Below are 26,561 nucleotides of genomic sequence, written 5' to 3' on the forward strand. Positions count from 1 at the left end.
AATGAAGCAGCGTGAAGGGGAGAGCTGATGTCATCCCATCTCTTACGCACATCTCCTGCCATCACTGTAGCCAGATGACCACGCAAGCAGACTCTAGAGTGGTTGGCTGGGCCGCTTTTCCACTCCATCACGAATGTCGCAGTGCATTTATGCTATCGCAATGTTAGAGATGTTCCTCGCCTCCTTTAATTGGGAGCAGTTGAAGTGAAAAGGTCCTCCTGTCTACGTGCCTTCACTGTACTTTCTATCAAAAGTACCAGCCTTATTTTTTTACATGTTTTTATCTGCATAAACCCCTAAAAATAATACTAGTTTAAGACTTTATACATATATCGTATGTATGCCCATGATTTATTTTAGATTACATGCAAAAGTTATCATATAGGAAGAAGTATAATGAGTCATAATGTTGGAATGAGTACACTCAGATGGACATTTAGTGCATGTTCCCTGAGATAATTGCATTTCTCTCACCTGTTAACCTTTTGCAGGCCTTCAAGAGCGCCACAATGAGTTCATACTGGTGTGGCGGAAAGGGTGACGTCATTGATAACTGGTGTCGCTGTGACCTGAGTGCCTTCAGCAAAGATGGCCTGCCTAACTGCAGTCCCCTCAGACAGCCAATGTAAGTGTGATGTGACGGCTGCCATCCTGGAATTCATACGCATGCTAGAGATATTTTATGGACGCATGCACGAATGCGCTATCTACACACAAATGAACACAAGGATCATTCCGGACTGTTATCTGCTGTAAATTTCATGGTGTTTGTCACTAGTTGGCGTCCGATGTATTTGACGTTAAAGGTTTGCTTGCCCCTCAATTCAAATGGATTGAACGTCAATTGAACTGTCAAAATACTGAATATAATATTTTTCAATTGTATGTTCATTGCATTCGGTTCTTCTTCATTTTAATTTACTTTCAGTGTGTCAAAATCACAGGATTGGGTGTTTATTAAGGTTGCAGTAACTTTTATTAGTTGTTTAATCCCCATTTGTCTTTTTTTTTTTCTTTCAGCTTGCGCTTAGCCCCTTACCTGGAGCCCTCCAGCACAATGGTTGCCTTAGAGTGGCTTGACGTGGAGCCCCTGATTGGCTGCAAGGTTTCTGACTACATCATCCAACATAAACGAGTAGAGGACCCCTCAGAGGCTGAAGTTTACACAGGTATGAAAAAAAAACCTATTTAGAAATCATCCTACCTTACCATCAGGCCAATCTATACTACTACAATATACTATACAGGATTTAGTTGGATTTTAAAATTAGACCCTAAACAAAACAGAATCATCATGTGTTAGAATGATGGATTTTTGGGAAATTATCACGTTGTTATGCTTTTTGCGTTCATGTTTATATTCCTGGGGTTCATTATATTTCACAAAATTATTATCCGGTGTGGCACAAGCGTTGCTGACCGTTGTTTGCCGCAAAATTCCAAGGTTGCAAGTGGTTGTGGCTCTTCCGAGGGACCAAGCTCTGAGTCACAGGAAGGGTGATAGAAATGGAGTAATATTGGTGTGGAAGGAGTTGGCTTTAGTCATTGGGAGGTATGGACAGGCCATCCATCACCCCTGGGAGGAGTGCTGATGAAGCATGGGCCCCAGCAAGGTGGTTGGAAGGGGCAGATGGTGTGGGTGACTCACTCAGCTATGTGCCAGTCAATGCTATAAATCATGTCATTGCAATGCGTGTAATACACATTAGACGTCTTTATCTTCTTCTTTTTTTCTTGCCCTTTTACCCTTTTCCATTTATGAACGTATATGCACTGCTTTATCTTCGGAAAATGGGAGTTTAAAATCGAATTATCACTTCGGGAGGTACTTTACGGCTTTCGATATATTGGACTTTACCTAGGAAGAGCCTGAAATATTTTTATTTTTTTGGGAAAATTAACCAATCTAATTTCGCTGTTGGCCAGAAATCCAGAGTTTGTACCGATTGACATCATGAGCGGAAGGTCTTTTTGTACACTCGTTTCAGTACTATGCTGGCTTGTTGTTTTTGTTAGAAATACCATGAATTCATAGGATCATAGTTAACGTGTTGCAAATTGGTACATGGCAAACACTGTCAATTTCAGCACCTATTTTCTTTCCCTCCGAACAGATTGTAGTGTTTTGAGCAAATAAAAGGAACTAAGTAGCCTATTTTGTTGTTTTAATCTGAATATTTCACTGAAGACTGCTTTGACCTGATGACAAATGGCGTGTGGCCAATGATTTGAGTTATTGTTTTAGCCACGATTACTGCCAAATAGCAGTGCAATTTGTCTTTGGATTAATTAACATTAATTCATTATAATGCCAATAAGTAATGAGTTCATTGCAAATAGCACTCAATATCTTAAATGACACTCCTGAAGTTGTTTCGTTGCCAGTCAAAGGATTTCTACTTTAAAGGTGAATGGCGACAACGTCAGCTTGGCCGATTTCGTTCTCCGACGGGAGCAGAACAGCGATGCCCGTTATGTGCTTGGATGGCAATACAGGAGAAGATTTATGAAATAATAGGGGCCTCTTAAAAAGATGAGATCTTGTTCTCAGGACTCAGCAAAGAGTGTGGAGATATATAATTTTCTCATACTTATAGTGACTTATTTGAAAATTATTGGATTGGTACTGGCCGGTCTTCCCGCTTGGCATCTTTTTTAGGGATAAGCTTGTATGGGGGTTCAGTTATAAAAGCAAAACTGTAAATATTTTCAGATTTGTGTAGGCCTCAATATTTTATTGGGGACTGTGGATATTTTCTACAAATGTATATTTTGAGAGGGACATAAAATCTATCGATGCACCTGTGTCAAAGTGGCGGCCGGGGGGGCCAAATCTGGTCCGCCGCATCATTTTGTGTAGCCCAGGAAAGTAAATCATGAGTGCTAACTTTCTGTTTTAGAATTAAATGAAAATGAAGAGCATAGGTTTATATTAAATTTCCTGATTTCCCCCCCTTTTAAATTAATAATTTTAATTTTTTATCAATTTTTCTGTTTTAGATCCAAAATCCTGTTGTAAAATCTAAAAATATATTTTTTTAAAGCTAAAATAAACATTTTTTGATCTATAAAATAAACGGAATATTCAGGGCTATTAATCCAGTTCTTTTAATGCATTTATAAAAACAATCTAAATATCATATTTAAAATGGTCCGGCCCACGTGAAATCAAGTTGACGTTAAAGCCACCCGCGAACAAGCCCAAGTCTAACACCCTTTATGTAGTGGGCAGGAACCATTGGAATAGGTTCAATGCTAAGCGAAGCACCTGCATCTAAAAAAAACGTCATCTCACTGAAACTCAAGAAAAAAAAGTTTTCGGGATGCCTTAAAAAAAAGTCTTTGGGATGCCTTTAGAAGCCTGCTGCACACGCACATCCACGCAAACATTGGCGAATGAGTCACGCAAGTGTGCACCATTTGAGGAATGCGCACGGCATCGCGGCCGTGGATTCTGTAGCTTTGTTTTGAATGCCAGAGCTGTCTAGACTACAGCAGAAAAAGGAAATGGTACCTGTCCTCCAGCACAGAACGTCAAAGCTCTATTAAGTGTCAAGTTAAGGTCTACGGTTGTAATTCAGCCATTGACTGATTAGGTGCATGTTTTTTTTAGTGTACTGTTTCCCACACTTATTCAAGCGGTTTAGCAAGTGTCTCTCTTTCAACTTGTTTTTTTTCATCTGTAACAGCTTCCTGAATAGATGCAATCATCCAAGTTCTTTGGTGTCTTGCCTGTGAATGCGAGTATCTGAAAAATGCATTAATGCGACTACCTCCTGTTTGATTCAAACTCCAGGAGTTATTTATTTATTTATTTTCTATCTCTCTTATATCGTCGGTTGTGAGTCGGATTTAGTCAGGGCCAATTGAGTTGCCGTTTTCTGACCCGGTCTGGACAAGCCTAGACCGTGAAATTTTTTCGCCCTGTTCGCATGCAGACGCGCAAATCCGCAAAGCGGAACACGATCCGTCCCGGGACGCTCGTCGATCTGATTTTAAAAACATTCCACAACATTCTCAAACGAGAAAATTACATGAAGTGATTCAAGTCGATTTATTGTAAAACCAGCAGTTAAAGGTTTTGGATGACGTGTTATAAGTTTAAGAGGATAATAATAACTACAAGATGCAGTTTTTTTAGAGGTGTTATTGTAAAGATGGCTGCTTTTCTGCTGCTTAAATTGTAGTGGTTTGTGATCTTTTGTTATTGGTTATTTTGTGTTGCAAAACAGACAAGGAAAACTACAAATAGCTTGTCACTAGTAGGCATCCAATCCATTCTAAGTAGGAAGCTTGACAGTGAATGAGAACAAGAAAACAAAAGTGGGGAACCCAAAGATGGCTAACGATAATTTCTGTTTGTTTTGCGTCATGTCCTGCTGTTTTTCAGTCACTTTGTTGATATGTGGGTCTCATCTTGTTACTTTTTGGGATATTTCTTCGTCAATTTCTGTACTTAAAGCACCTTTTAGGGCCAACATATTTTTGATGGACTTTTATGTCATATTGGAAAAGAATGGAGCATTAGGAAATGTATGGAGAAGTTTTGATGGAACTGCATTTCGAAAATTGAAAATATTGATTTACATTGTAACAGAAAAAAATATATATATTCAAATATTTGTGAGAAAAGCAAACTCACAAATGCTCATTTAATTCAATCTAGAACATTTTGCTGGACTGTGACATTCAGTATTGAGGGCATTTTTACAATGGCCCTTCTCAAGGAAAAATCCCCCCCCCCCCCCCCCAAAATGTCTGCCTCTCGAGGTTAAAAAAAAATGTCCTGGCGTTGAGAGGGAGGGATCACCTGTTCCCAAAACTGTAGCGAGAGGAACACTGAGTTGAGGAGATGAAGTGCAGGTGAAGATGAGGTCACAGCAGATGGCAGTCGATCATCCCTCGTGCTGAATAAAAGCAAATGTAAAGGTGAGTTGTGGTGGCATTTATAGCCTTCAAATATGAGAGCTCATCCCCATTGGCATGTAAATTGTGACTCGCCGAGACACAGCGTGCCGTCTCCAGTGACTCTGCCGGCTGTGTGAAAGTGAAAGAACTCCAAACATGAGCTGTGTTTGAATAGCTAGCAAAGAAAAACGTCACCCCGGTCTGTTTCTTCCTGTTTCAAGAGTAGGAAATAAGTCATTTGAGGCCTGGCTCGAAGTGGAGCCGACAAAGGTTGAGCGCAATGTCTTCCAGGTCTGATCGGACGACAAATGATTCTTTGTCAATGGAGTGATTTAGTCAGTTTGAGGCTCATATTATTTAGAGGTCAGGGTCATGTAAGGTAATGGCAAAAAGCAAGTCGTTTATTATGAGTTGACTGGGAAAGTGTACAAGACAATGTGGTTTGTTTTTTTAATCTTTCTGTGTTGTTTAAATGGGTTATAAATGATGACATTTCAAGTATAAAAAGTATTAGGGAAGTAATAAAAGAGGAGGGAAATTTTCGAAATCAGGAATTGAATCTTGGAAGAGATGCACGGTCTAATTTTGTTTAATTATTGCATTACATTATAACTATTAAAAATGAGAGATGTCCAATCCATTTGAATTGAGGCATTCTCAGCAAATGAATGCCATAGACGTCCAATCGTTTTGAACTGGTAGGGCGGCAGCTAACTTCAATGTTCCATAGGGATTAGACAAAACTAATTAAAAACCACATCAGAAATATTAATAATAGCAATAATAATAACGACAATAATAATAAAAGTGATGTCTGTCATCGGCAGTGTCACTGAAATCATTGAATGCCCTTTACAGTATGTAAATATATCGTCATATATATAATCTAGTAAGGTACTAACATATTTGTACATTTTGCTTAAGTAAAAAAAAAACATTCTTGATATTGAATACTCCAGAAATATCCAGGTAAACGTCTAAAAGTATTTTAAGTATTTGAACTATATGTATATGTTAATATTTTCTACTTATTTGCTTTTTCCCTTGGGGTTGCCCTTTGGAAGCCTCCCTAAAAAGACTGGGGTCTTACCTTAATGGCCCCTAGATGGCACACCAAGTCAGGGGCAGCAATCCACTATCATTTGAATAAGGATTATTGCTGTGTAAACTTGGCTACACAAATGTCCCTACGGATAATACTGTTTTCTCTATCAAATATAGTGTATTCAGATTTTAGGTTTGTTATTTTAACCTGTTTTTTTAGACAACCTCCCGAGTAAGAACCTGTAAGGGTTGGCCGCATTGATTGGAAAGTGATATGCAGGTCAAAAATCGAAAAATATACAAATATCTACCCTGCAATATTGTATCTGAATATGATATTTCATTACAAAAGTATCGGTCTTCCTGTAGTAATTTTTCACAGGTTTCCAGAACCTTGCATATTGTGATACATTTACATTATGGAGGTCAAATGGGATCTGCACTAAAATGTTGTTTCCCGGATATGATATTTCATTGTACAAGTATTGCTACTCCAATTGGCTTTTCAAAGATCAACACAGCTTTGCATTGCGTAGTAAACTTGATGTTACCTCAGTGTAATGGTTGCTTTACATTTTCTTGTTAAATTATTGGCTGCTATTGACTGCAGCGGATGTCCAATTCCAGTTTGACTGGGGGATGTGAATTAATGAATGTAGTGTATTGTGTTTTTCCTGTGTTTTTTGATCACTTTCTTTTAATTTGTTTGCATTTTCAAGTGACTTCTTCTTGGTTTGGGGGCATTACTGGGTCGCATTTTTGGGAGGGCAAACATTTTAAAAAAACTATAGTAACATGGAGAACAACTGGTTAAATAAGCATCTGTTAACATAACAGTTATTCACTAAAGCCAAAAAAAATAAACAAAAACATCACCAACTGTCATAGTGAACTTAAAAGTTTTATTTTAAAAATGTATAGCATTTAAAAACACTCAAAAGTTGTTTATTCATAGTGTTTAAATGGGTGTTCCATAAAGAGTTAAAGTTCTACTCCGACGACAGTATTCTTGGCTCAAACAATTATGTTTATTGCATGAGTGTGCTATGTGTTATGTAGTAAAAATGTACTACTGATAGGAATGAATGGCTTTTCAAAAGGCAGCCAAGTACGTTGTTCACTTTTTTTTTTTCTTTTTTGGCCAGCACCTCATCAACTCCGACGCTCAACGGCCTGGTTGCCATTAGCATCGGTCTTCGCATCACTGTGCGTTTTAAGAGTGCTCGCAAATATTCAAATCCACTTATACTCTTGATTTTATTCTTTTCTTCCCCGGCCAAACATGAGCCTCACTTGTGCTCGTCTGGGTCTCGGTTATCACATAAAGGAGATTATGGAGATCACGATATCAAGAGCGGTAATCATGATTTTATAATGATGTGAAGACAACTGCTTTCTGCAAAAACCTGACTTTCATGTTGTGGTTGAATGGTTTGTTCATTTGCTGCCAACTCCCCCATTTGAAATGGAATGGACATCTGCTAGTAACAAACACATTGTTTATTTTTGCATTCTTTTTAGTTTTTTATTTTCTCAGATTTGTTTTTTTGTTGAGTTTTTAGTGGTTAGATGTGTTTTTGTAGTCCCTTTTGTTTTGTTTTTCAAATTAGGAAAAGAGGCTTAAAACAGACAGTAAATAATTGATGAGAAATTGGGTGAAAATTAAATACATTTTAGTAAAAAAAATGTTTTAAAACGAAGGATTAAAAATGGAATACAATGGGGAAAAAATGAGTAAAAATGCTAAAGCTAGAAAAGAATCCACAATATGCGAAAACTGAGGAAAATGCAAAGAACCAGGAGAAATTGATAAAAAGTGCGTAAAATTCAAAATAAAACCGGAAGAATCTTGAAATATGATTAGAAAAATATACCAATATACATAATAATTTATTAAATACAAAAAAATGGGGACAAAATGCAAACAAAATACAAAATAAACAAAACATAAACAAAAGAACGTTCAATCTATTTACTGCCACCCTTCCAATTGAAACAGACTAGACGTCTTTCGCCGTCAATGTCCTATAGCAAGTGCAAAAAAATAGAAATGAAAGAGTCAAAAAATAGCATCGCCGAGTAAAAATTGGAAAGAATGGGTGGGAAAAAGGCAAGGCAGAAACCCCTTGGCCCACTGCCTGCGATCTGCAATCTGCTGATGGCGAGGCTCGTGACGAGGAGGTGCACAGCATCCATTTTTAGCGATGAGGTCATCTTTAATTAACAAAACAAAGAGAGTCAGCTGTGTCACTCCAATCTGTTATCTGCACCCGTGCTCAAGGACGCTGGTTATCTCCATATAATTCAATCTCTTTGAATGAGGGCTTATCGACAATTGCGCGATGACCGAGCGCTTGCATAAACAAAGGGAGCGGGATACCTCGTGGGGGAATAAAGAAACCAAAAAAGACCTTCCAAATGTCACGGCTGGCAAGGAAGGCGCAAAGATCCAATTGCCACTCGTGTTTTTTTGCTGCAATTGCGAGATGACGTCATTCCTGACCAGCCTCCAGTTCGCTGCCTCTTTTCTCCTGCCCGTTCTTCCCCGACAGATTGTGGCTTTCCTACATTTTCATACCCCCGTTTTTACACTTCCAGCCTATCTTTGCAGTCGCTTAGTCTTGGCTAGAAATAGAAATGTAGATGTAACACACAAAATTGACCTGCACATATTTTAATTGGCTTTAAACATTGGTGTGCCAATAGAAGGCCATCGCCTCAGTAAAATGTGATTTAAGGACACTGGGGGGAAAAATACAATGGCATCCAGGAAATAGGGTTCAGTATCAAAAAGAGTCAGATATGATTTTGAATTTTTTTGTAAAGCGCCAGGCAGGTGCCAAGGTAGAAAATCTTTCAGAGCTATTCTGTATTCATTGTTTAGTAATCTATACCTACAAATTATTCAACTGTGGATATATGTTACTAAACTGTGAGGATAATGCAAAAATGTCTTCCGATGTTATCAAGTGTAGTGCAAATTTAAATATATTTCATAAAAAAACACTTATCTTTACCCACATATTGCCAAACTTTAACCAGAGTTAAATAAAAAAAAAAACAATAATCTTTACCCATATATTACCAAACTTTAACCAGAGTTTAATAATCTATAGCCACAATCTAATAATCTGTACTCCTAGATGTGTGTACTCCACAGTTTAGTAATCTGTGGGTAAAGGTTGATGCATTCATAGATTATTCCCAAACTATTTAGTCATGTGAGTATGGATTACAAAATATTGGGAACATATTACAAAAAATGTAAATAGTTTGAGTAATTTGTGGTTAAAGCTTAGTTCGTTCAATGGGTATAAATGAGTACCTACAGATTACTAAACTGTTCTCATATTGTAGTAATCAGTTTTGTAAGTTGTCTGCTTTTAAAAGGCTTATGAGAGGTACATTTTCTTGGATAAATGTGAACAATTTTCACTTTCAGGTGTTTGCATGTGCACAAGCTTTGGTGCTGTCATGTCTGTGCGTACAAAAATCAACTAGTATATGTTATGTTGTTGTTTAGCTATGCCATATTAACAGCAATTGGATGAAAGTAGTGCTCCTATTCATCCATGCTTGTAAAGATTGTAGCACTGTTCATGAAGGGCAGCCTGTGTGCAGCTGCTTGGTTGGGCATTATGTGTCTCTACCAAATTTAATCAGTTGTTCATCCATCCGTCCCAGTCAAAATTGACGTCTAGAGTGGACAAAGGCAGTGACATTTCAGCATTTACACCCATATTAGATGAATTGGAGGTGTATTGTTGTGAATAGTAGTCAATAATTAACTTGAGTGGTTTCCTTTTCAATATTGTGGTCATATTTGGGCCATTCTCTGTCATTTTGGGTACTTTTTCTGACTATTTGAAGGCATTTCTGGGTCATTTTCTATACAAATTGCATCATTTTCTGTTGTTATTTTGTAATTTTTATGTCCGTAATAATCACCACTAATGGAGAAACACTGGATGAGGTAATAAAAGCCCCATTCATTATTATTTTTTTGTTGAAAATAGATTTGTGTATCAAAAATGTTCAGGAGTATTGATTGGGAGTTGAATATTTCCGTATCGTGACAACAGTTGGAGTTAAGGTGATGACGGAAGCCAGGAGTTTGTCCTCATTCGTCACATACATGAGGCGCCTTCCATTTGCAAGCATTTTATTAGGCGCTTTTCATAACGATTTTGGCACCTTCTCTTTTCCTTTTGGAAACTCACCGTGAGAGACAGGAAATACAGACGTCTGATGTTACAGACTAGGTAAGCCACTAATCATTCCCATGCAGTCAAAACATAACATGCAATTTACTGCAAAACAAACTGCAGTTGCAGTAACTGTGTGGGGTGTTTTCCTCATTTGCAAAGCCCTTAAACCTGCAGAGTTACTCTGAATTACTGTTGTCACGATATTCAAACGTTCAACTTGATATTAATGCCTTTATTCATACTACATGAATTTAAAAATATATATTTTTTATAATTTTTTAACCGTTTTAATGTTCATCCTGAGGTGGGCATTATTTATGACTGTTTGGAATAGACCCAAAATGTACATTGGCGGCTCTGGATCACCTATGTCAAAGTGGCGGCCCGAGGGCCAAATCTGGCCCGCCGCATCATTTTGTGTGGCCCTGGAAAGTAAATCACAAGTGATGACTTTCTGTTTTAAGATCAAATTTAAATGGAGTATAGATTTATATTAAATTTCCTGAGTCAAAAATAATTTTGTAAAGTCTAAAAATATATTTTTTTAAAAGCCAAAATAAACATTGTTTTAGATCTATAAAATACTGAATATTCAGGGATTTTAATTCATTGTTAAAAAACATCTACATATTAGATAATAAATTGGAAATCATTTTTCTGACAGGTAATCAATTAATACTTCAAATACATCAAACCCATTTTTTTTTTCTTTATACCGATCCTTTGGAAATGACACGCCCAGGGCAGATTTCCAATCACATGATTGAATCGAGAACATCCTAACGCAAACAACTTAGGCCAAAAAAAGCTGGCTCCAGCTTCAACACAAGAAAATAAGCGCTATAGAAAATAGATTCATGCAAGTATGTGCATTTAGAGCCCACCATGCTTTGAGAGGTCCTGGGAAAGAAGCGTTTTTATTTTTTGTATTTTTCCTCTGGAACATCAAGCGCAAAATTAAAAAAGAAAAGCATTTAATTTCCATTTGTTATTTACACACACCGACTGGCATCTGCTACCAATTTGTGGTGCGGCTGTAACAATTGACAGATGCATCGGCAGTCACAGAAAAGTCAGTAAGAGACGGTACAGTCACACCGCAATGAAAGGTGGGATTTATCGTAAATTGAAACCAAAATGGAACTATTCTAACTGCGTGAATGGAAGTGTAATTCATTTTAAATTACGAGCGGGAACTTTTTTAGTAAGTTACCACAAGGTTAAAATAGGGAATATAACAGCAATAAGTTCTACTCTACTCTCTTGCAACATTGGATTGTTTTCATTCTTATTATCTTGTTAAGATAGGGATGCCCAAACTACAGACTGTGGCCTGCAGGGCAGTTTTTATTGAAATCAAAACACAATTTAACATGACCTGCACAAGATGATTGAGTTCAGCTAATGTTCTATTCCACTTTTTGGCTTTAACCTTACGTTTATGGTAAAATAAAGGAAACTGAAGAATTTCAGTAAATCATTTCACACAAACTTATCAAAAAATAAATTGGATGTAATAAATTTGGCTACCTTAGTAATTATTATTATATTTTCTGTTGCCAGATACTTTATCTTTGTTAAGTTTATTGCGAGAGACATCCATTTCAACTGGGAAGGCTGGCATTGAGTGATCACGCATAACGGAAATGATTACTGCCAGATATCTGAGTCTAAATGGACTAAATGTCTATGACTTATCAGATAAAAAAGGAATATATTCTCAAAAATGTCAACCCGATTCCGATAAATCTGTTCAATGCAAAAAAAGTGGAAGGATTTTAAGTGGACCTTTGCATCGTTTGCAGCCCTCGTAGGAACAAGTTAGGCAACCCCTGTTTTCAAAATATGTACTTGCTCAGTGTTTCACCCTGTATTTAATAAATGTATGCTATATGGTATATTAAAGTACAAGAAGCAAAACCAAACCATCAATGAGCTACTTCCTGCTAGAACTACATTAACAGATGCCATGGAGAAGCTTACGCAAAAGAAGCATGACTCAGTCGGTCTCTCATTGGGTTTACATGGTTCTAGACTGTGTGGTAATGACGTCTACTCACTTAAACCCGTCCTGAGTGGCTTTTACTAACGCAGACGGGCATTTTCTTTACTACTAAAACGCTGACTGATATCAGTTGTCCTTTACAAAGTGACATTGACATATTTTGTCCACTATGTTCGCTTTCTCATTGTTGGTTCTCCTTTGGATTGTATGCATAGCATCGTCAATGGCACCCAATGAGTGACCCAAAATGCCTTTAAATTGATAGGAATTTTCCAAGAGTAAAATAAGGAAGATATGTGAAGGGTTAAAATTCAGAAGCACATAAGCAGAGGAATGCATTTTGGGAAAATCTTAAGATTACTCACCTATTTTTTTTTTTTTTTGTTCAACAAAAATGTCAAATCACTCATTCATGGAGTTATTTTCCATCCCTTTTCCAACTTCTCTTCTTACCTCGTGGTCTGCCAGCCAGATTAGTCTTGCCTTTACAAGTTGGCACTTGTATTATAAATGCAAACTAAGCTGCCCTTTGCCTGTGTGAAGAAATAGTTGGAAATCAAACCTTTTCACAGCTTTTCAAATGTTTTGATAGCTCCCACCTTTCCATCATTTTCAAGAGTCTTAGAAAATGGCAATGTCTTCAACTGCACACCAAATCTAAACAAATAATGTTTTGTTTGGCACTCTTTACACAAAGTCATCATGATTATAAAGTATTGAAGTAACATTAATATTTTCAAAATTGTACACTAAATGTGTAGATATTAAGAACTCACAACACACATTCACTTTTTAATACTTTTTTTTTATAAAAAAATGAAATAACAAAAACACATGTTCGCAAGTTTGAGTTATCAGCCAGTTTTGAGCAAAAAATAATAATAATTACAAAGAATTGCCCAAACAATGAACCATCCACAAAAACTTTGTTTCCAGTGGCACTTTTTATTCCCATTCACTCCTTTTTATTCTAAATTCAGACCTGCAAAAATGTTTTTATTGTTGCTCAAGATGTCCCCAAATTAACACAAACTGATCCTAGAGTAGATAAATGAATGAATGTTTTTTTTACTTGGGCATCACTTATCATTCTAATCATCTCCATCTTTTTGCCAGGTGAAGTGCTGAGCTTGCTGGACGATCTCTTTTCGGGTTTGGGTTCATCTTGTGTCGTGCCCGGGAAAAGGAGCGGCGAACATCCACACACACTCCTTTATTCCATCGTCTTCAAGTGCCTGGAGCCTGACAGTCTCTACAAGTAAGTTGTTTGGTCTTTTCCAAGCTTTGGTGGAAAAAGTAATCACCCTGTTTCGGTTGATTTCATTATTGCCACGTGGTCATTTTCATGATGCAACTGGAGGCATTACTCACGTTTCCTGTGGTAAAGTCAAAAAAGTATGGAGTGGTTCGTAACTATGATATGTCATTGGAAGAAATATTAAGGAGATCTTGGCGTAGCTACAGTCAGCAAATCCAAATATTAAGCAAGGTGTCTATGATGTTTCTCTATCGTAAGCCAAGCATTTTGATGGAACATTTGGCTGCAAGTTTCAAAAATGTTCAAAACATCTTCACAATGAGTGAAATTACTAACTTATAATATTCCAGGAAAAGAGACGTGGGGTTTCATTGGAGTGCTAGGGTTTAAATATACAATAAGATACGAGCGTTGCTGGGGGGCGTGCAGAGATTTGGTTCTCGAAAATTGATGGTGTAGATCTTCATAACGTTTTTTGAGGGCTCACAGATTTGCCAAAGTAAATGTCTGTAGGTGATCAGAGCAAACTCGACACACTTCAGTTTGATTTCAGGTTGGACCGTCTCTTATCTGTGGTTTCTTACACATCGGAATGATAGCAAGGAACTCCAAAAATAACAATTGTGCTTGAGCAAGGTTCTCTGAAGTGCACCATATCCTAAAACAAGAACAGACATAATCAACTTTGTGGTTATATTGAATTTTTTTTGCAATGTTGATCGGCTATTATTGGCCACTGACAGTCAGCACTTTGGACAAAAAGTCCCAGGAAAAAAAAACAATGGTTGATATGCCTTGTTTTTGGCCATGTACAAATGTTTCTCCCATGTATTTTATGACTGAATGGAAAACAATATAAACAGGATAGATGTTTTGTTTTAAATTACTTAAATGGGGGAAAATTACAGTTGATTTTTTTTAGAACAAGGCAAATTGCTGATAATCTTCATTTGCGATAGAATGAAGTGTTCCATTGAATATTATTGAAATAAACCCTAAGGAGTCACTATGTTTTGTGGGATTACAAGCTTAAGCATTTGTGGTCACCCCAGCCTGCAACAGATGCAAATTTGGTATCTATTTCACCTCTATCCCTGTCTAGTTGCAGATAGAGGAGCAAGTGAATCATGTTGTGGACAAAGCCCACATGTTGTTGTGGCTGTCACTGGAACCAATGATTCTACTCTTTATTGGCCTTGGTCTGTTTTGAGAAGCTCAACTTTGCCCCTCACCCATAAAAAAATAATAAAAACAGGTCTTAAATCTGTGGGAACAATGTCTCAAATAACAGTCATACTATAGTTCCTATATGACATTAAAGTGATATACTTAGAACATATGACAATATACTTTAAACATATTTTACTACACTATAATTCACAGTTGAAAACACACAACTAGTCTGTCGCATTTGCTTAACTCTTTCAGTTTATTTTACAAGCACAGTAACTGAGTTCTATGAATTAAAGTCATAATGGCTTTGCCAAAAAAAGCTTTATTAGTAGATAAGAATATATGGGGAATGACCAATGGGTTTAATCTAAAGAAATCTGTCTTTTTCTTCAAACGAGGCAAATGTCAAACTTTGTTTCGACGTTATCTTTGGTTATGCATTCTTCTAGAGTTGTTTTAGACCGATAAGGGTCGATTTTATGTTGAAATTACCTCTGGGAGCACATCTGTTTGCAGCCAGCCCCACTTGTCGTCAAGTAGCCAGATAAAACCTCCACTGGAGTTGGCGTCAAGTTTGATCATTACCATGGCTGTCGTGGCGGGCTTTTTCTTGTGGTGGAGCCAATAGTGTCAGACTCCCGTTTTGAAAAGCACTACTTTTCCAACACTGTAAACAGTAAATATTATGCAATCCATTCAATTTAATAATCACAAATACACGTATCTTTTTTGCTGGAGACTATGCCAGCCAACGATGGTCTTAGTATTCAATCAGCCTAGCATATATGTTTTTGGGATGTGGGAAGAAACTGGAGTAATCTCAATCTAAGAGCTGTGAGGCCTAAATAAATGTGTTGATATAAATCACAAAGCAGATAAACAAAAAATAATTTTAGAAAATGCCCTTAGATGGGATATGATGATGAATCTATCTGTTTAAACACTCTTAGTCATTTCATCATCTCTTGATTTTGATCCTAATCTATACATCAACAATAAATGTTCCTGGTTAGATTAAAATGAAAAGGAGAATAAGACCATACCAAACAATTGATTAACAATAACTTGCTAATTGGCCAGCAGCTCTCAATGAAGTAATTCTGCAAAGTTGTGCAAGAATTACAACAACTAACTAAAGTACCATGGTTAATCCTATGTCTAGGAAATTGTTTCAGCATTTGTTACAGCAAATAATTACCAACAAGAAAATCATTTCTATACCATCAAGGGCTGTTGTGGAATGAAGTTGCTAAATTTAGTCAATTTAAACACATTTGGATGGCTAATCCTCTGTTTGCAATGATTTTGAACAAAGCCTTCAGTCTGAGAAGCTCCCAACATGCCCCACAATTTCTTGTTTTCTTTCACAAGTCAGATGGCCTCTTGACTTATGAATCATTCATTGCCTAAAAATGGTCCGCTGATAGATGTGTTTGTACCTCCCGGTTGTTTTTAACTGCGTGCATTGTTGGACAATGTCCTCATCTCCTGCAAACTGCCCAACATCATTCTGATTACTCCTCAGCTGCTTCTAATTGTCTACGAAAGTGAGTCTCCAGACTAGACGGTTTATTCTTTGGAATTCCTTTACCACCCCATCCATCTTATTGTTGGCCTGTCTGAACTGCTTTGTGTCCCTTTGTTTTCCCACCCTATGAGATTATATGTAACACACCCCATTATGGCAACCCTGCCCTTGGAAACCATCTATAATATTTTCAGAGAGAGAAATAGTTTCATCAGCTGGTGTTGGTTGAGATAGATGTGAATTGTTTCAATTCAAATGGGTTTGGTCATAGATGTGTGAGAAACTCATTTAAATTAATGACATTTAGTTTTTGAATATTTCTTCTCTGGTCTATCATGCTTCTTTGCATATTTTTGAGTTTTTGGGAATATTTTTTGCTGTTTTTGTTAGTTTTTGGTGGGTTTCCTTTTTGCTTTTTTTCACTTAATTTTCAGCTTTTTGATGTCATAGCAAGGACCCGGAGTTCATTTTTATTAATCAGACAAATCTATAAATCTGTATTGAGGAATACACTATAAACCATGAGAAATTAAAAAACACAACATAATAGGAAAAATGACAAGAGAATTAAACAAACTAAGAAAAACTATAAGAATAATTGAGAAAACCAAAAGAACTGCAAAAAAATCACAAACATGAAATACATAAATGAGTAGTCATCCAATAAGTTTGATTTTGGGGCATTCCCATATCCCTCCTTGTTTTTTTCAAGCATTGACTTATTGTTGATTTCCAGCCACTTTGTTTATTTTGGACAATTCAAGGAAGATTATTTTGTTAACAATAGTAACGAGTTTGTGGGGTTTTAACGTGCCATTCGGAAATTAATGGTTTTTGTCATTTTCTTTTGAAACCATGAGTTGTTGTTTGGTTTTTGGCTTATTATATGACACAGGCCTCTCTCTCCCCCCTCTCATTCTCTCCCTCTCTCTCTCTCTCTCTCTCTCTCTCTCTCTCTCTCTCTCTCTCTCTCTCTCTGGGTTAAAAAAAAATCCAATTATCTTGTTAATACAGTGATTCAAAAATTCAACTTTTTTTCTTTCATTTTCTCCATTTGGCAGTACATCAACTTTCTTGTTTTCATTTCCTTAAGCTTCTTCTTTCTTTTCATTCCACTGTATTCCTCATCCATATCCAAAATGTAATAAGTTGTTGGCCAGTTGAACCCATTCTCCCAAAAAAATTAGCAGGTATTGCCGCGGAATTGCAGCATAGTCCGTTTTCCTACCGGGACCCTGTTTGCTTGCCAAAGTGGATAAAATAACAGAAAAAAAAACAAAACAAATCGACAGCCTTCAATAGATTTTGAACCACTGCTTTTCAAGACGCTGTCACCGTTATTTTGGCTCGTGACACTACTTGTGACCGACAAGATTTGAGGATTTCGAAGCGTTCTGATGTTCTGAGCTGCCGCAAATTCTTGCAAGAGTGAGAAACAATTGCACGCTGCTCGGATTGATTTGCGTGTCCGTCGGCTTGACTGATGTTGGTCCAAAATGCTGATGTCATGGAAAAGGCGTCCCCTTCTGCCCTGGCATCCACCCGCATGCCAAAAATACTGTCCTAATTGATCCTCTAACTCTGTCTCTATCTCTATCTCCCCTTTCTAACAGGCATGCTCTGCCCTGTTAGACTTTCTTGTCCTGTCATCTCTTGTTTGGACATATCTTGACTGTCTCATTAGATTACATGGAAACAACTCACGTTAATACCCAGGTTGTTCATTTGTACGCTAATCCGGCATTCGTGCGCCTCGTTGCTTGCTGAGCTTTGACCCAACTATGGCACAAGGTCAGAAGCAGTCAGACGCCAGACCTCTCTGTGTGCGTGTGTGCGTCTGTTGGATTAAATCACCCAACTTGTGGGGTCTTGACAATTTCACAGGGCCCCAATTGCATGGGGTGCCAAATTGCAATGACAGACTTCAGATCAATCCAAGTTCATCCATTTAAATTAAAAAAAAAAAGCCCATATAACTACCTAGAGTTCAAAATTATTATTTTTGTTATTTTGTACATTTTTGTATCATAAATAAGGGTTAACCATGGTGGGAGATAGTGTTGAAATCAATGCTATTTTGCCAATTAACATGATGGGAAATGTTTTTTTTTTTCTAAGTGAAAACTGATGATGAATTATTATTATTAGAATGTTGATGCTATTAACCAAAGTGCATTCTGGATGATGTAGTTTTTCTTGAAGTTGATCAAAACTAAAAGCAAACCTGTCAATAACCAGACTATGAAAAATAACAAAAAAAATAGTGCATTTGGGAGGCTGACAGCAAATTAACGTTCCTTTGTTCGCTGCTCTTCAAAAGTATTGAATGTCATCTTTTGTCAATATTAAAAAATATAGTAAAAAATAAATAATCCCCCCCAAAAATTTAAAATTGACATAAAATTACAAGAGCCACACTTCTATCATTATCAATGACACTGAAAGCATTAAATGTATTCACATTGGACTTAAAGTGTCAAGTAGTGGATAGAATTACCTGTCATTTCAATTGACAAATAACCCTACTTGTGCCGTGTTTAACTACACTTTAATTATGAAAGTGTCTATTTACGATGGTGTGTTTGTCGTGTGTCTTAAGTTGAATGACTATACCTGTGGGGTCTTGACAAAATCACAGTTTCCCATCATGTTAGGCAAGACATTTGTTCCAGTGGGAAAGTATGCATTGTTGTGATTTTGCCATTATACCTGTGGGGTCTGACCGATTTGTTAGACCAAGGTGTTTGACGTGAAGTCTTAAGGTCATTCATTGGCATCTGTATATGTTGAATGACTTATACCTGTGGGGTCTGACAGGTTTGCAGGGACCCAAAGTGTTGCACCAGACAAGTGGCCCCTTAAAAAGTGTGCGTGTGTGCATGTAAATGCGTGTGTTCTTGACTTTGCTCTTTTTCAAGGACACTTTTGGCACTTAAGATCAGTTAAAGCGAAAGGGGAGCTTGTTAAAATGAGGACAAAGGCCAAGCCTGCTGTTTAGTAGGGAAAGGACTGCCATTTAGGGTCAAGATTAGGGTTCGTTTTTGGTCAATTGCTGATGGGAATGGATTTATGCTGCAAATACATGTGCACAATGGGGAATAATATGTATTTTTTATGAAATGAGCAGCAAAAATGTGATTTAAGCACAGATTAATATTATGGCATGGAAACTAAAGGCAAACATGTTTTATATATTTACTCATTTATTTGCCATGATCATATTTTATTTATATGTATTTTTAAACTTTATAGATGTTATCTTTACATGTATGTACTTGTTGATTTAGGCATTTTGTTGTTTTGTTTTGTTTTTTTTACACTTTTCCGACAAAATCAGTTCAGACATTCTCTTTATTATTTTTTTAATCGACTTAAACATTAAGGACTATACAGTAAATATGCTCTTTTTATTTATATTGATTAATTTAGTTTTAACATAAAAAGAAGGAAATTAATCTTAACTTCTGATTTCCAGACTGTGGAAATAGTGACATAACTTTTATTTTGTCCAACAGAAAAAAAAAAAGACACGACAGCCTGCTCGAAATAATCTGCAGGTGTGAGTGTTTGTCTGTTCAGGTTTTGTAATCTGCTGGCAACTAATCCCTACACCGCAGAAAAAAAATGATACAGATAATGGATGACTGGATGTTGGTTAGTGTCTTTACACTATGAAGGGTTATCCAGCTCTTGTTTCAAAACAGCAAACAAAAACATCTACACAGTGGAGTCCCTGGGGAGACCTTAAACTCTTGGCAGAAAATATTTTATAACCGCACATAACAACTTTGTAATTGCCGTTGGAGTACACTGAAGCCTAGTTTTAAAATACAGCTGAGAAATGTTGCCAACTAGAGACGTAGCATTGCCTTGATAGAATGTCTCACTTTTAAAGAATTGAGTAAAATATTTACTTCTTCAATAACAACAGCATGTAATAGTAATGTTAATGTCGCAAAAACAATTCATTTTCAGAGAATCAGAAGCCAGTGAAAGTGTTTTTAAAAATGTTTTTGTTCATTTTTGTTTGTGAACTCATTGGCTGCTTAATGCAATTCCTGAATGAACTCCCATAAAAATGTCTCCATTCACTCCTCTTGATTTTCAACTCAGACCTGCACAAACGTCTTCATTAGTGGTAATTATTTTTTAACAATATGGATAGAAAACTAGTCAGGAATGCCCCAAAATAATCAGAAAGTGTCCCCTCAGATCCACAAACCCAACCAAAATTCCAATATTGTAAACTAATGTTTATATCTTAATTAATTTCAGCTCATACTTGAAAAAATCCTCTCAGTTGGGGTTCTTTATTTTTCAAATAGATAAAAACACTCTCCACCTGCCCCAAAAAATTTCACAGACCAGTTAATGAACAGGAACTGACCTGGAAATGCCCTAAAATCAAAAGGAAGTGATCACGCAATGTCTCAAAATACACGCGTCGTAAAGTTTACAAGGTTAGCAATATTAAATGGCAGCCAATGAGTTAACGACGTGTTATATTTTTCGTAGAAATATTGAACCAGAACTACAGTATGAGCGCAATATTCTGAAAATATAAGATGCCCTGCCCAGTTACCGCTGGATAAACGAGCAGACATTCAGTAAAAGTTTCCATGGGAGGATCTGCGCAGGTGCTTTTACTTATACCGGTTGTTGGACTTTGCGGCCAGACTGAGGTTTTGGCATGACCACACTTGGATATAAGATATTACGAGGTGACACAGGTGCGACAAAACAAACAGAGACTTTGGGGAAATGTCATGGGTTTTCCCCACAGAAAGCTGAATAAAACTCAAAGACATTATCCTTAATATTTTTCTGGTTTTGCATGAAAATAACTAGAAAGGTTTCTTAACTTTTTCAGTGCCTTTGGAGATTATATACGTTAAAATATGTGGGTCTTTTCATCCCTCTGCTGGGAATTGGGTCATTTGCCGACCACTCCTCCCACTTTAAATTGATTGGACATGTAGTACTGTTTAAGTTTTTTTTGTGTTTATTTGTATTCTTCTATCTCCTTCTTCATTAATATTCATATGTTTGCAGTTTTGTACGTATTTTGGAAATGTTGCTGTTGTTTTGGGGTTGACGGTTTGGATTCAAAACTCCCAAAAATACGGAATAGGGAAAAAATGCTTGGGATAAAACGTTAAAGCGGTATTAAAGAAAACGTGTATTTATGAGTAATCAAAAAAATGCAAGTACTTCGAAGAAAAAAACGCAAAAATATACAAAAAACAGGAAACCCACCCAAAAAAAATTACTAGATTTTCACTTGTAGACATTTGATTAATTTGATGCCCTAATCTGTTTGGTGCCATACCTCCATATTAAATAGATTGGACGTCTATCGCTGTCAACTTTCAGGCAATGAGTGAGACCACAATTATTTTCCCTTGCCAGATGAATGCAAATTTGCTTCAAATCCACCATTTTTTTCTTATACTTGCTTTTTCCTGGGCATGCTACATCTTGACATTTACAAAGACCACATAAAGGTGAGCCGCATTGTGCATGTGAACTCCCACCATCTCAAATTATTTCCAATGTCACATTATCGGCGTACAAAGGGCTCCTGAAGTCTGTCACTGAGCCCCCCCTTAGTATTTATGTAAGATCTGACATTTCCCATTGCACTTGGCCCTCGTATAGTTCAAGAGGGGGGGCGGGGGGATTCTGACCCACTTTATATCCTAATAAAATGATTCAATCTTTTGGAACCTAGCAAGTATGCACATTTTAGAACTGTATAAATATGACGTGAAACAAAAGACTATATTCGCCTTTGTCATTTTAATACTTTAATATTCACTAGTCTGTAAGAATTACTGTATTTTCCGGACTATAAGTCGCACCAGCCAAATAATGCACAATGACAGGTAGGGCAATTTTTTATTTGGTCAGAAAACAAGAAAAAAACATGTTTTTACGTTTAGAATAGTTCAATGGGAACTGCAGGCTAAATATACACCTTTTAGTGTAATATGTACATTTTTTTGGGAGAACTATACCCTTAAAAAACAGGCTTTTGGTGGTCCGAGAGAAACAAAAATATGCACTTGAGTATTCGGTTGGCAGGCATGGCCAAACTATGGAAAAAAATACAACTTATAGTCCGGACAATACAGGAAATCGAATGTAAATGTCAGATTTTTTAGATTTCACTTTATGTTTTGCTTTAATTTGGCGTGAATGTTCAAATAAGTCAAAATCCTAGCGTTAGAAATGCGTATAATTTGAATACTGTAATTTATGTTCCGTCACCAGTAGGTGTCACTATTTGAGATGGATTCCTTTCAGTTTCGTCAATAACACACAACACAATTTGGGTGAAGTTAGATAGAAGAAGTGAGTGTTCTGGGGGGAGGGGGGGTACACTAACAAATCCTCGCAAAATGGCTGACAATGGAGAAGAGTGCATGAACAAAGTGTCCTTCTGTTTTTTTATGAATTGTGGGACAGCACTTGCTGTGTCGTAACTGTCTTCAAACAGACACTTTGCAGGATGCTGCTTCTGAATTGAGACAATAGCCTGAGACCACAATAAAACCTCCCGTTTTACGCCGTAGCACACGGGTGCAGTCAATGAAAATAGTTCGCTGTGTCTTTAAAAAAATGAAATGAAAACCTTTATGGTTTTACAAGTGGAGGTGGAGAACGGTTGCCTTTTACTAGGACAGAAATGCATTGCTTATTTGTCTTAAATTCAAACACAAAATGGCAGAAAAAGCAATAGATTGCTGTTAATGTTGCTTCTTGTATTTAGAAAACGGTAATGGATGTTTTGGGGAGTGATTGGTTTGGTTATAATAATATACTGTTTTCCAGATTCACGCTCTATGCAGTGGACAGCCGAGGAAGTCACTCCGACCCCAGCTATGTCTCTGTGCGGACGTCCTGTCCAATGGTTGACGATAACCGAGCAGAAGGTACAAAGATTATTTTCTTTTGTGTGTGTGTGTGTGTGTGTGTGTGTGTGTGTGTGTGTGTGTGTGTGTGTGTGTGTGTGTGTGTGTGTGTGTGTGTGTGTGTGATTCCTTGTCAACCCTAACTAAGACAAATTGCAAAAATCTTCTTATGATACAATCGAGCAATGTTCCAATTACAGTTTCTCAAGTGCCGGGTGGTTTTGTTTTTCTTCATTCTGTAATTTATGCTAATAAATCATTTGAAGTTGGTCTGCTTTTCTGGAGGAAGCACATCTGAAGGGCATAAACACACAAACTTGTTTTCCCTGCTATTGCACTGACTTAAATGACCTTGGCAGTGAACTGTTGGAAGAATGTTTTTAAAAAAAACAAAAAACCCTCCAAACCTGAGCTTATATAAACTTGTTGTTCTCAAAGAAATTGCAGATAAGGTGTACAACCTGTACAACGGCTACACAAGTGGCAAGGAACAACAGCTGGCATACAACACCTTGATGGAAATCCCTCCTCCGCTACTCTACCGAGTCCAGCACCACTACAATTCCCTCTACGAGAAGTTTGGCGACTTTGTGTGGCGCAGCGAAGACGAGCTGGGCCCCAGGTGAGATACCTTTTCAACTGAGGGAACAGATGTACAATCCATTCTGGGGAAAAAAATGGGAAAAAACAGGAATGTTTGCTTACTCTTGATTATTTGGCATTTCCAGGTCAACTCCTGTTGATTTTGGAGTTTTTCATCTCATCTCTCATCTCATTTTCTGAAACGCATTATCCTCACTAGCGTTGCGGGGGGTGCTGGAGCCTATCCCGGCTGACTTTAGGCTAGAGGCGGGGGACAACCTGAATTGGTGGCCAGCCAATCGTAGGGCACAAGAGGGACAAACACCCATTCACATTCATACCTAGGGGCAATTTTCATCTTCAATTAGCTTATCATGCATGTTTTTGGAATGTGGGAAGAAAGCAGAGTACCCGGAGGAAACCCACACAGACCCAGGGACAACATATAAACTCCACACAGGTGGGACATAACTTGGATTTGAACCCAGGGCCCCAAAGGTGTGAGGCCACCGCGCTGCCCTGGAATTTTCCAGTCATTTATAATTGGTTTTGAGTACCTCACGTCTATTTTTGGTCAATTCCTGGTCATTTTATGTCACATATATTAAGTGGGGTATCTCTGCCTCACTTTCGGTCACCATCTATTGATTTTAGGGCTGTTGATTTTGGGGTTTGAGGACATCACATGTTTTTTACGGTTCTTTTTGGGCCACTTCATTTACATTGTATGTCTCTTAAAAGCACCTTTAATAAGGGAGCTTTATTAATTATTTCTTTTTTTATTTTGGGTCACTTAGTGTTGAATTTGGGGCATTCACGTGTCACTTTCTCTTGTGTCAACTTGGCTCAATTTAAGGTGACTTCTTGGTGATTTAGGGGCAATTTGAAGATTTTTTGAGGGCCAAAGTAATGATGTTTTTATAGAAATGTAAGTCCTCCCAGATCAAAATGTTTGGGCGCCTACCACTGTCAATGGCAGCAATGGGTTAAGTGATAATAGGACGACAGAGACGTGGACTGTTGAACCTGAACTGAAGTTATACAGCAGGCAAAAATAGGAAATAATTCCCCTAATTAAGTTTGAACAATTATTGTTCTCAGTTTCCTCTAATTTATGTTTGTGGGCACTGGTGAAGTGGTCTGGGATGCGGTAAAGGGATTTAGGACTGGCAGTATAGATGAGTTTTGGATTATTTACTACCTGTTGACACGTTTGGGGACTCATTTGGAGTGATTCATAAGCTGGTTTGACGGTGTCTTGTTTTTCAAAGGCCAATGCAAGAGCAGCCACAGGAAACCTAAGCACAATCAGTACTCCTTAGGAACCAACAGTCCCAGATGATTTTGTCTATTTATATACCCACATTATTATCAAGAGCAATAATGAATGAACAATACTTTTTCTTAAACACACATATGCAAAAAAGTATTTGCATGCTTAAGTCTGACATCACAAAAAAAAAAAAAAACCATATTAGAACCAGAGGAGGACACTGAGAGAGCAGACTTTTCAAATTCAAAGCATCACCCCATTTGGTAGAATGGACAGTCTCTTCTCTCATGCACCAAAATGTCATCACGCTTTCTCTTCTTGTCATCTGACTTCTGTTATCAACTTATCATTTTTTTGTTTTTTAACCTCTCTAACCTTTGACTGTTTTACCCCAAAATTCTTGCACCTCATCAGTTCATTAAGAAACATGCAAGTTTGACTGGCCAGTGATTCAGGGTGTCATCTGCCTCTGGTCTGCAGTCAGCTGGGACACAAACATGTTTCTGACCTTTGACCTGATAACCCTAACATTTAAATGATTCTTCCATTTCATATTACACACATCCTACTCTTTGTTCATCATATATTTGACCTTTATGACCTCATAGGTCCAAATATCCTCCACTCTTCCCTTTAAAGTTTGAAACATATTCAACATTGTTTTAATGATTATTATTATTTTGCTTTCAATGAAAAAAATCATACATATACACATTTTTGCTACAAACTGTAGTAAATTAAGGGCTACCTGCAAGTCAATTCCCAGGCCCAAACCCACTTCCATTTGTATGTGTATTTTTTTTTTGTTTCCTACGCTATTTATTCAGCGTCATAAATGTTTCATTTGCCTCCAGTTCACACGCTCACGAATCCCTTTTGATTATGTGTTTGCTATTCAGTTGTGTCAGACACAAGAACTTTCAAGGGGAAAATGTTTCCCCCAAATTTCAGCAAATAAGTGAAAAGGATGTCTGTACTTCTTTTTACTAAACTAGAGACAGATGCCGATGCTCAGCAGATGCTGCTTTTCAAAACAAATGGAATTTTACCCCCTTCTCCGTATGTGTTTTCTTCATTTTAGTATCCCCACTAGCTTTACAACCTTGAATTCAAACCTGACGCAAGGTGTATTTGCTTGTTTATTTTTTTATTTTTGTGTTCCTTCTTTTGGGTTTTTTTTGCATCGTAAACAGTGGCAAGTAGTAGAGACACATATCCAAAAATTTGTGTTCTACCGACTCCAGACAGCTGCCTCTGGTTGGGTGTTCAACAACATCGCTATTGGACTATTCGACACGCAGCTGCATGTGATTGTTTTTACTCAGACTGGCAGGCGGGCAAGCACGAAAGGATTCCTCAGCTACAGAATCAGACAATGTGTGAATGCTACCATAAATATTTTGCATGCGGAGGATTTTTGGGCAGACGTTTGTATCTGTTAGCACTGAAATCATGATAACACAGTTGAAAGAATTTGGAGGTTTTTTTTTCTTCTTTAGAACGATGAGTATGTTTGGTACTGTTTGGAAACAATACCTAAAATTAGGGTAGATTTTTTCAAGTTCAAAATCACTTGTTTTAAGGGGTGAAGTTTGTCAAATATGATGTTTTTGACTATATTGTTAATGGTCATTTGGCAGGGAAATGTAAAAATCAGGGAGGCATTTA

General features: G+C 37.3%; 1 protein-coding gene across 7 annotated transcripts in view; it reads left to right on the top strand.

Moving 5' to 3' along the window:
• The window catches only part of astn2 (astrotactin 2), a 121,216-nt gene that overhangs the window by 88,136 nt on the left and 6,519 nt on the right, over positions 1–26,561 (top strand). For 6 of the 7 annotated variants that reach the window (XR_013329353.1, XM_077736935.1, XM_077736934.1 and 3 more), the window contains 5 exons: positions 492–625; positions 1,021–1,169; positions 13,282–13,423; positions 22,959–23,059; positions 23,477–23,660. Coding sequence is in view for 6 of the 7 variants with exons in the window: in XM_077736935.1 (XP_077593061.1) it covers positions 492–625; positions 1,021–1,169; positions 13,282–13,423; positions 22,959–23,059; positions 23,477–23,660 (710 nt within the window). In the remaining variant the exon portion in view is untranslated. Of the gene's footprint in view, positions 1–491; positions 626–1,020; positions 1,170–13,281; positions 13,424–22,958; positions 23,060–23,476; positions 23,661–24,891; positions 25,064–26,561 lie in introns of those variants that run through there. The other variant, XM_077736936.1, reaches the window with a different exon arrangement.

The sequence above is a fragment of the Stigmatopora nigra genome, chromosome 17 (genome assembly GCF_051989575.1).
Source record: "Stigmatopora nigra isolate UIUO_SnigA chromosome 17, RoL_Snig_1.1, whole genome shotgun sequence".
Lineage (NCBI taxonomy): Eukaryota > Metazoa > Chordata > Actinopteri > Syngnathiformes > Syngnathidae > Stigmatopora > Stigmatopora nigra.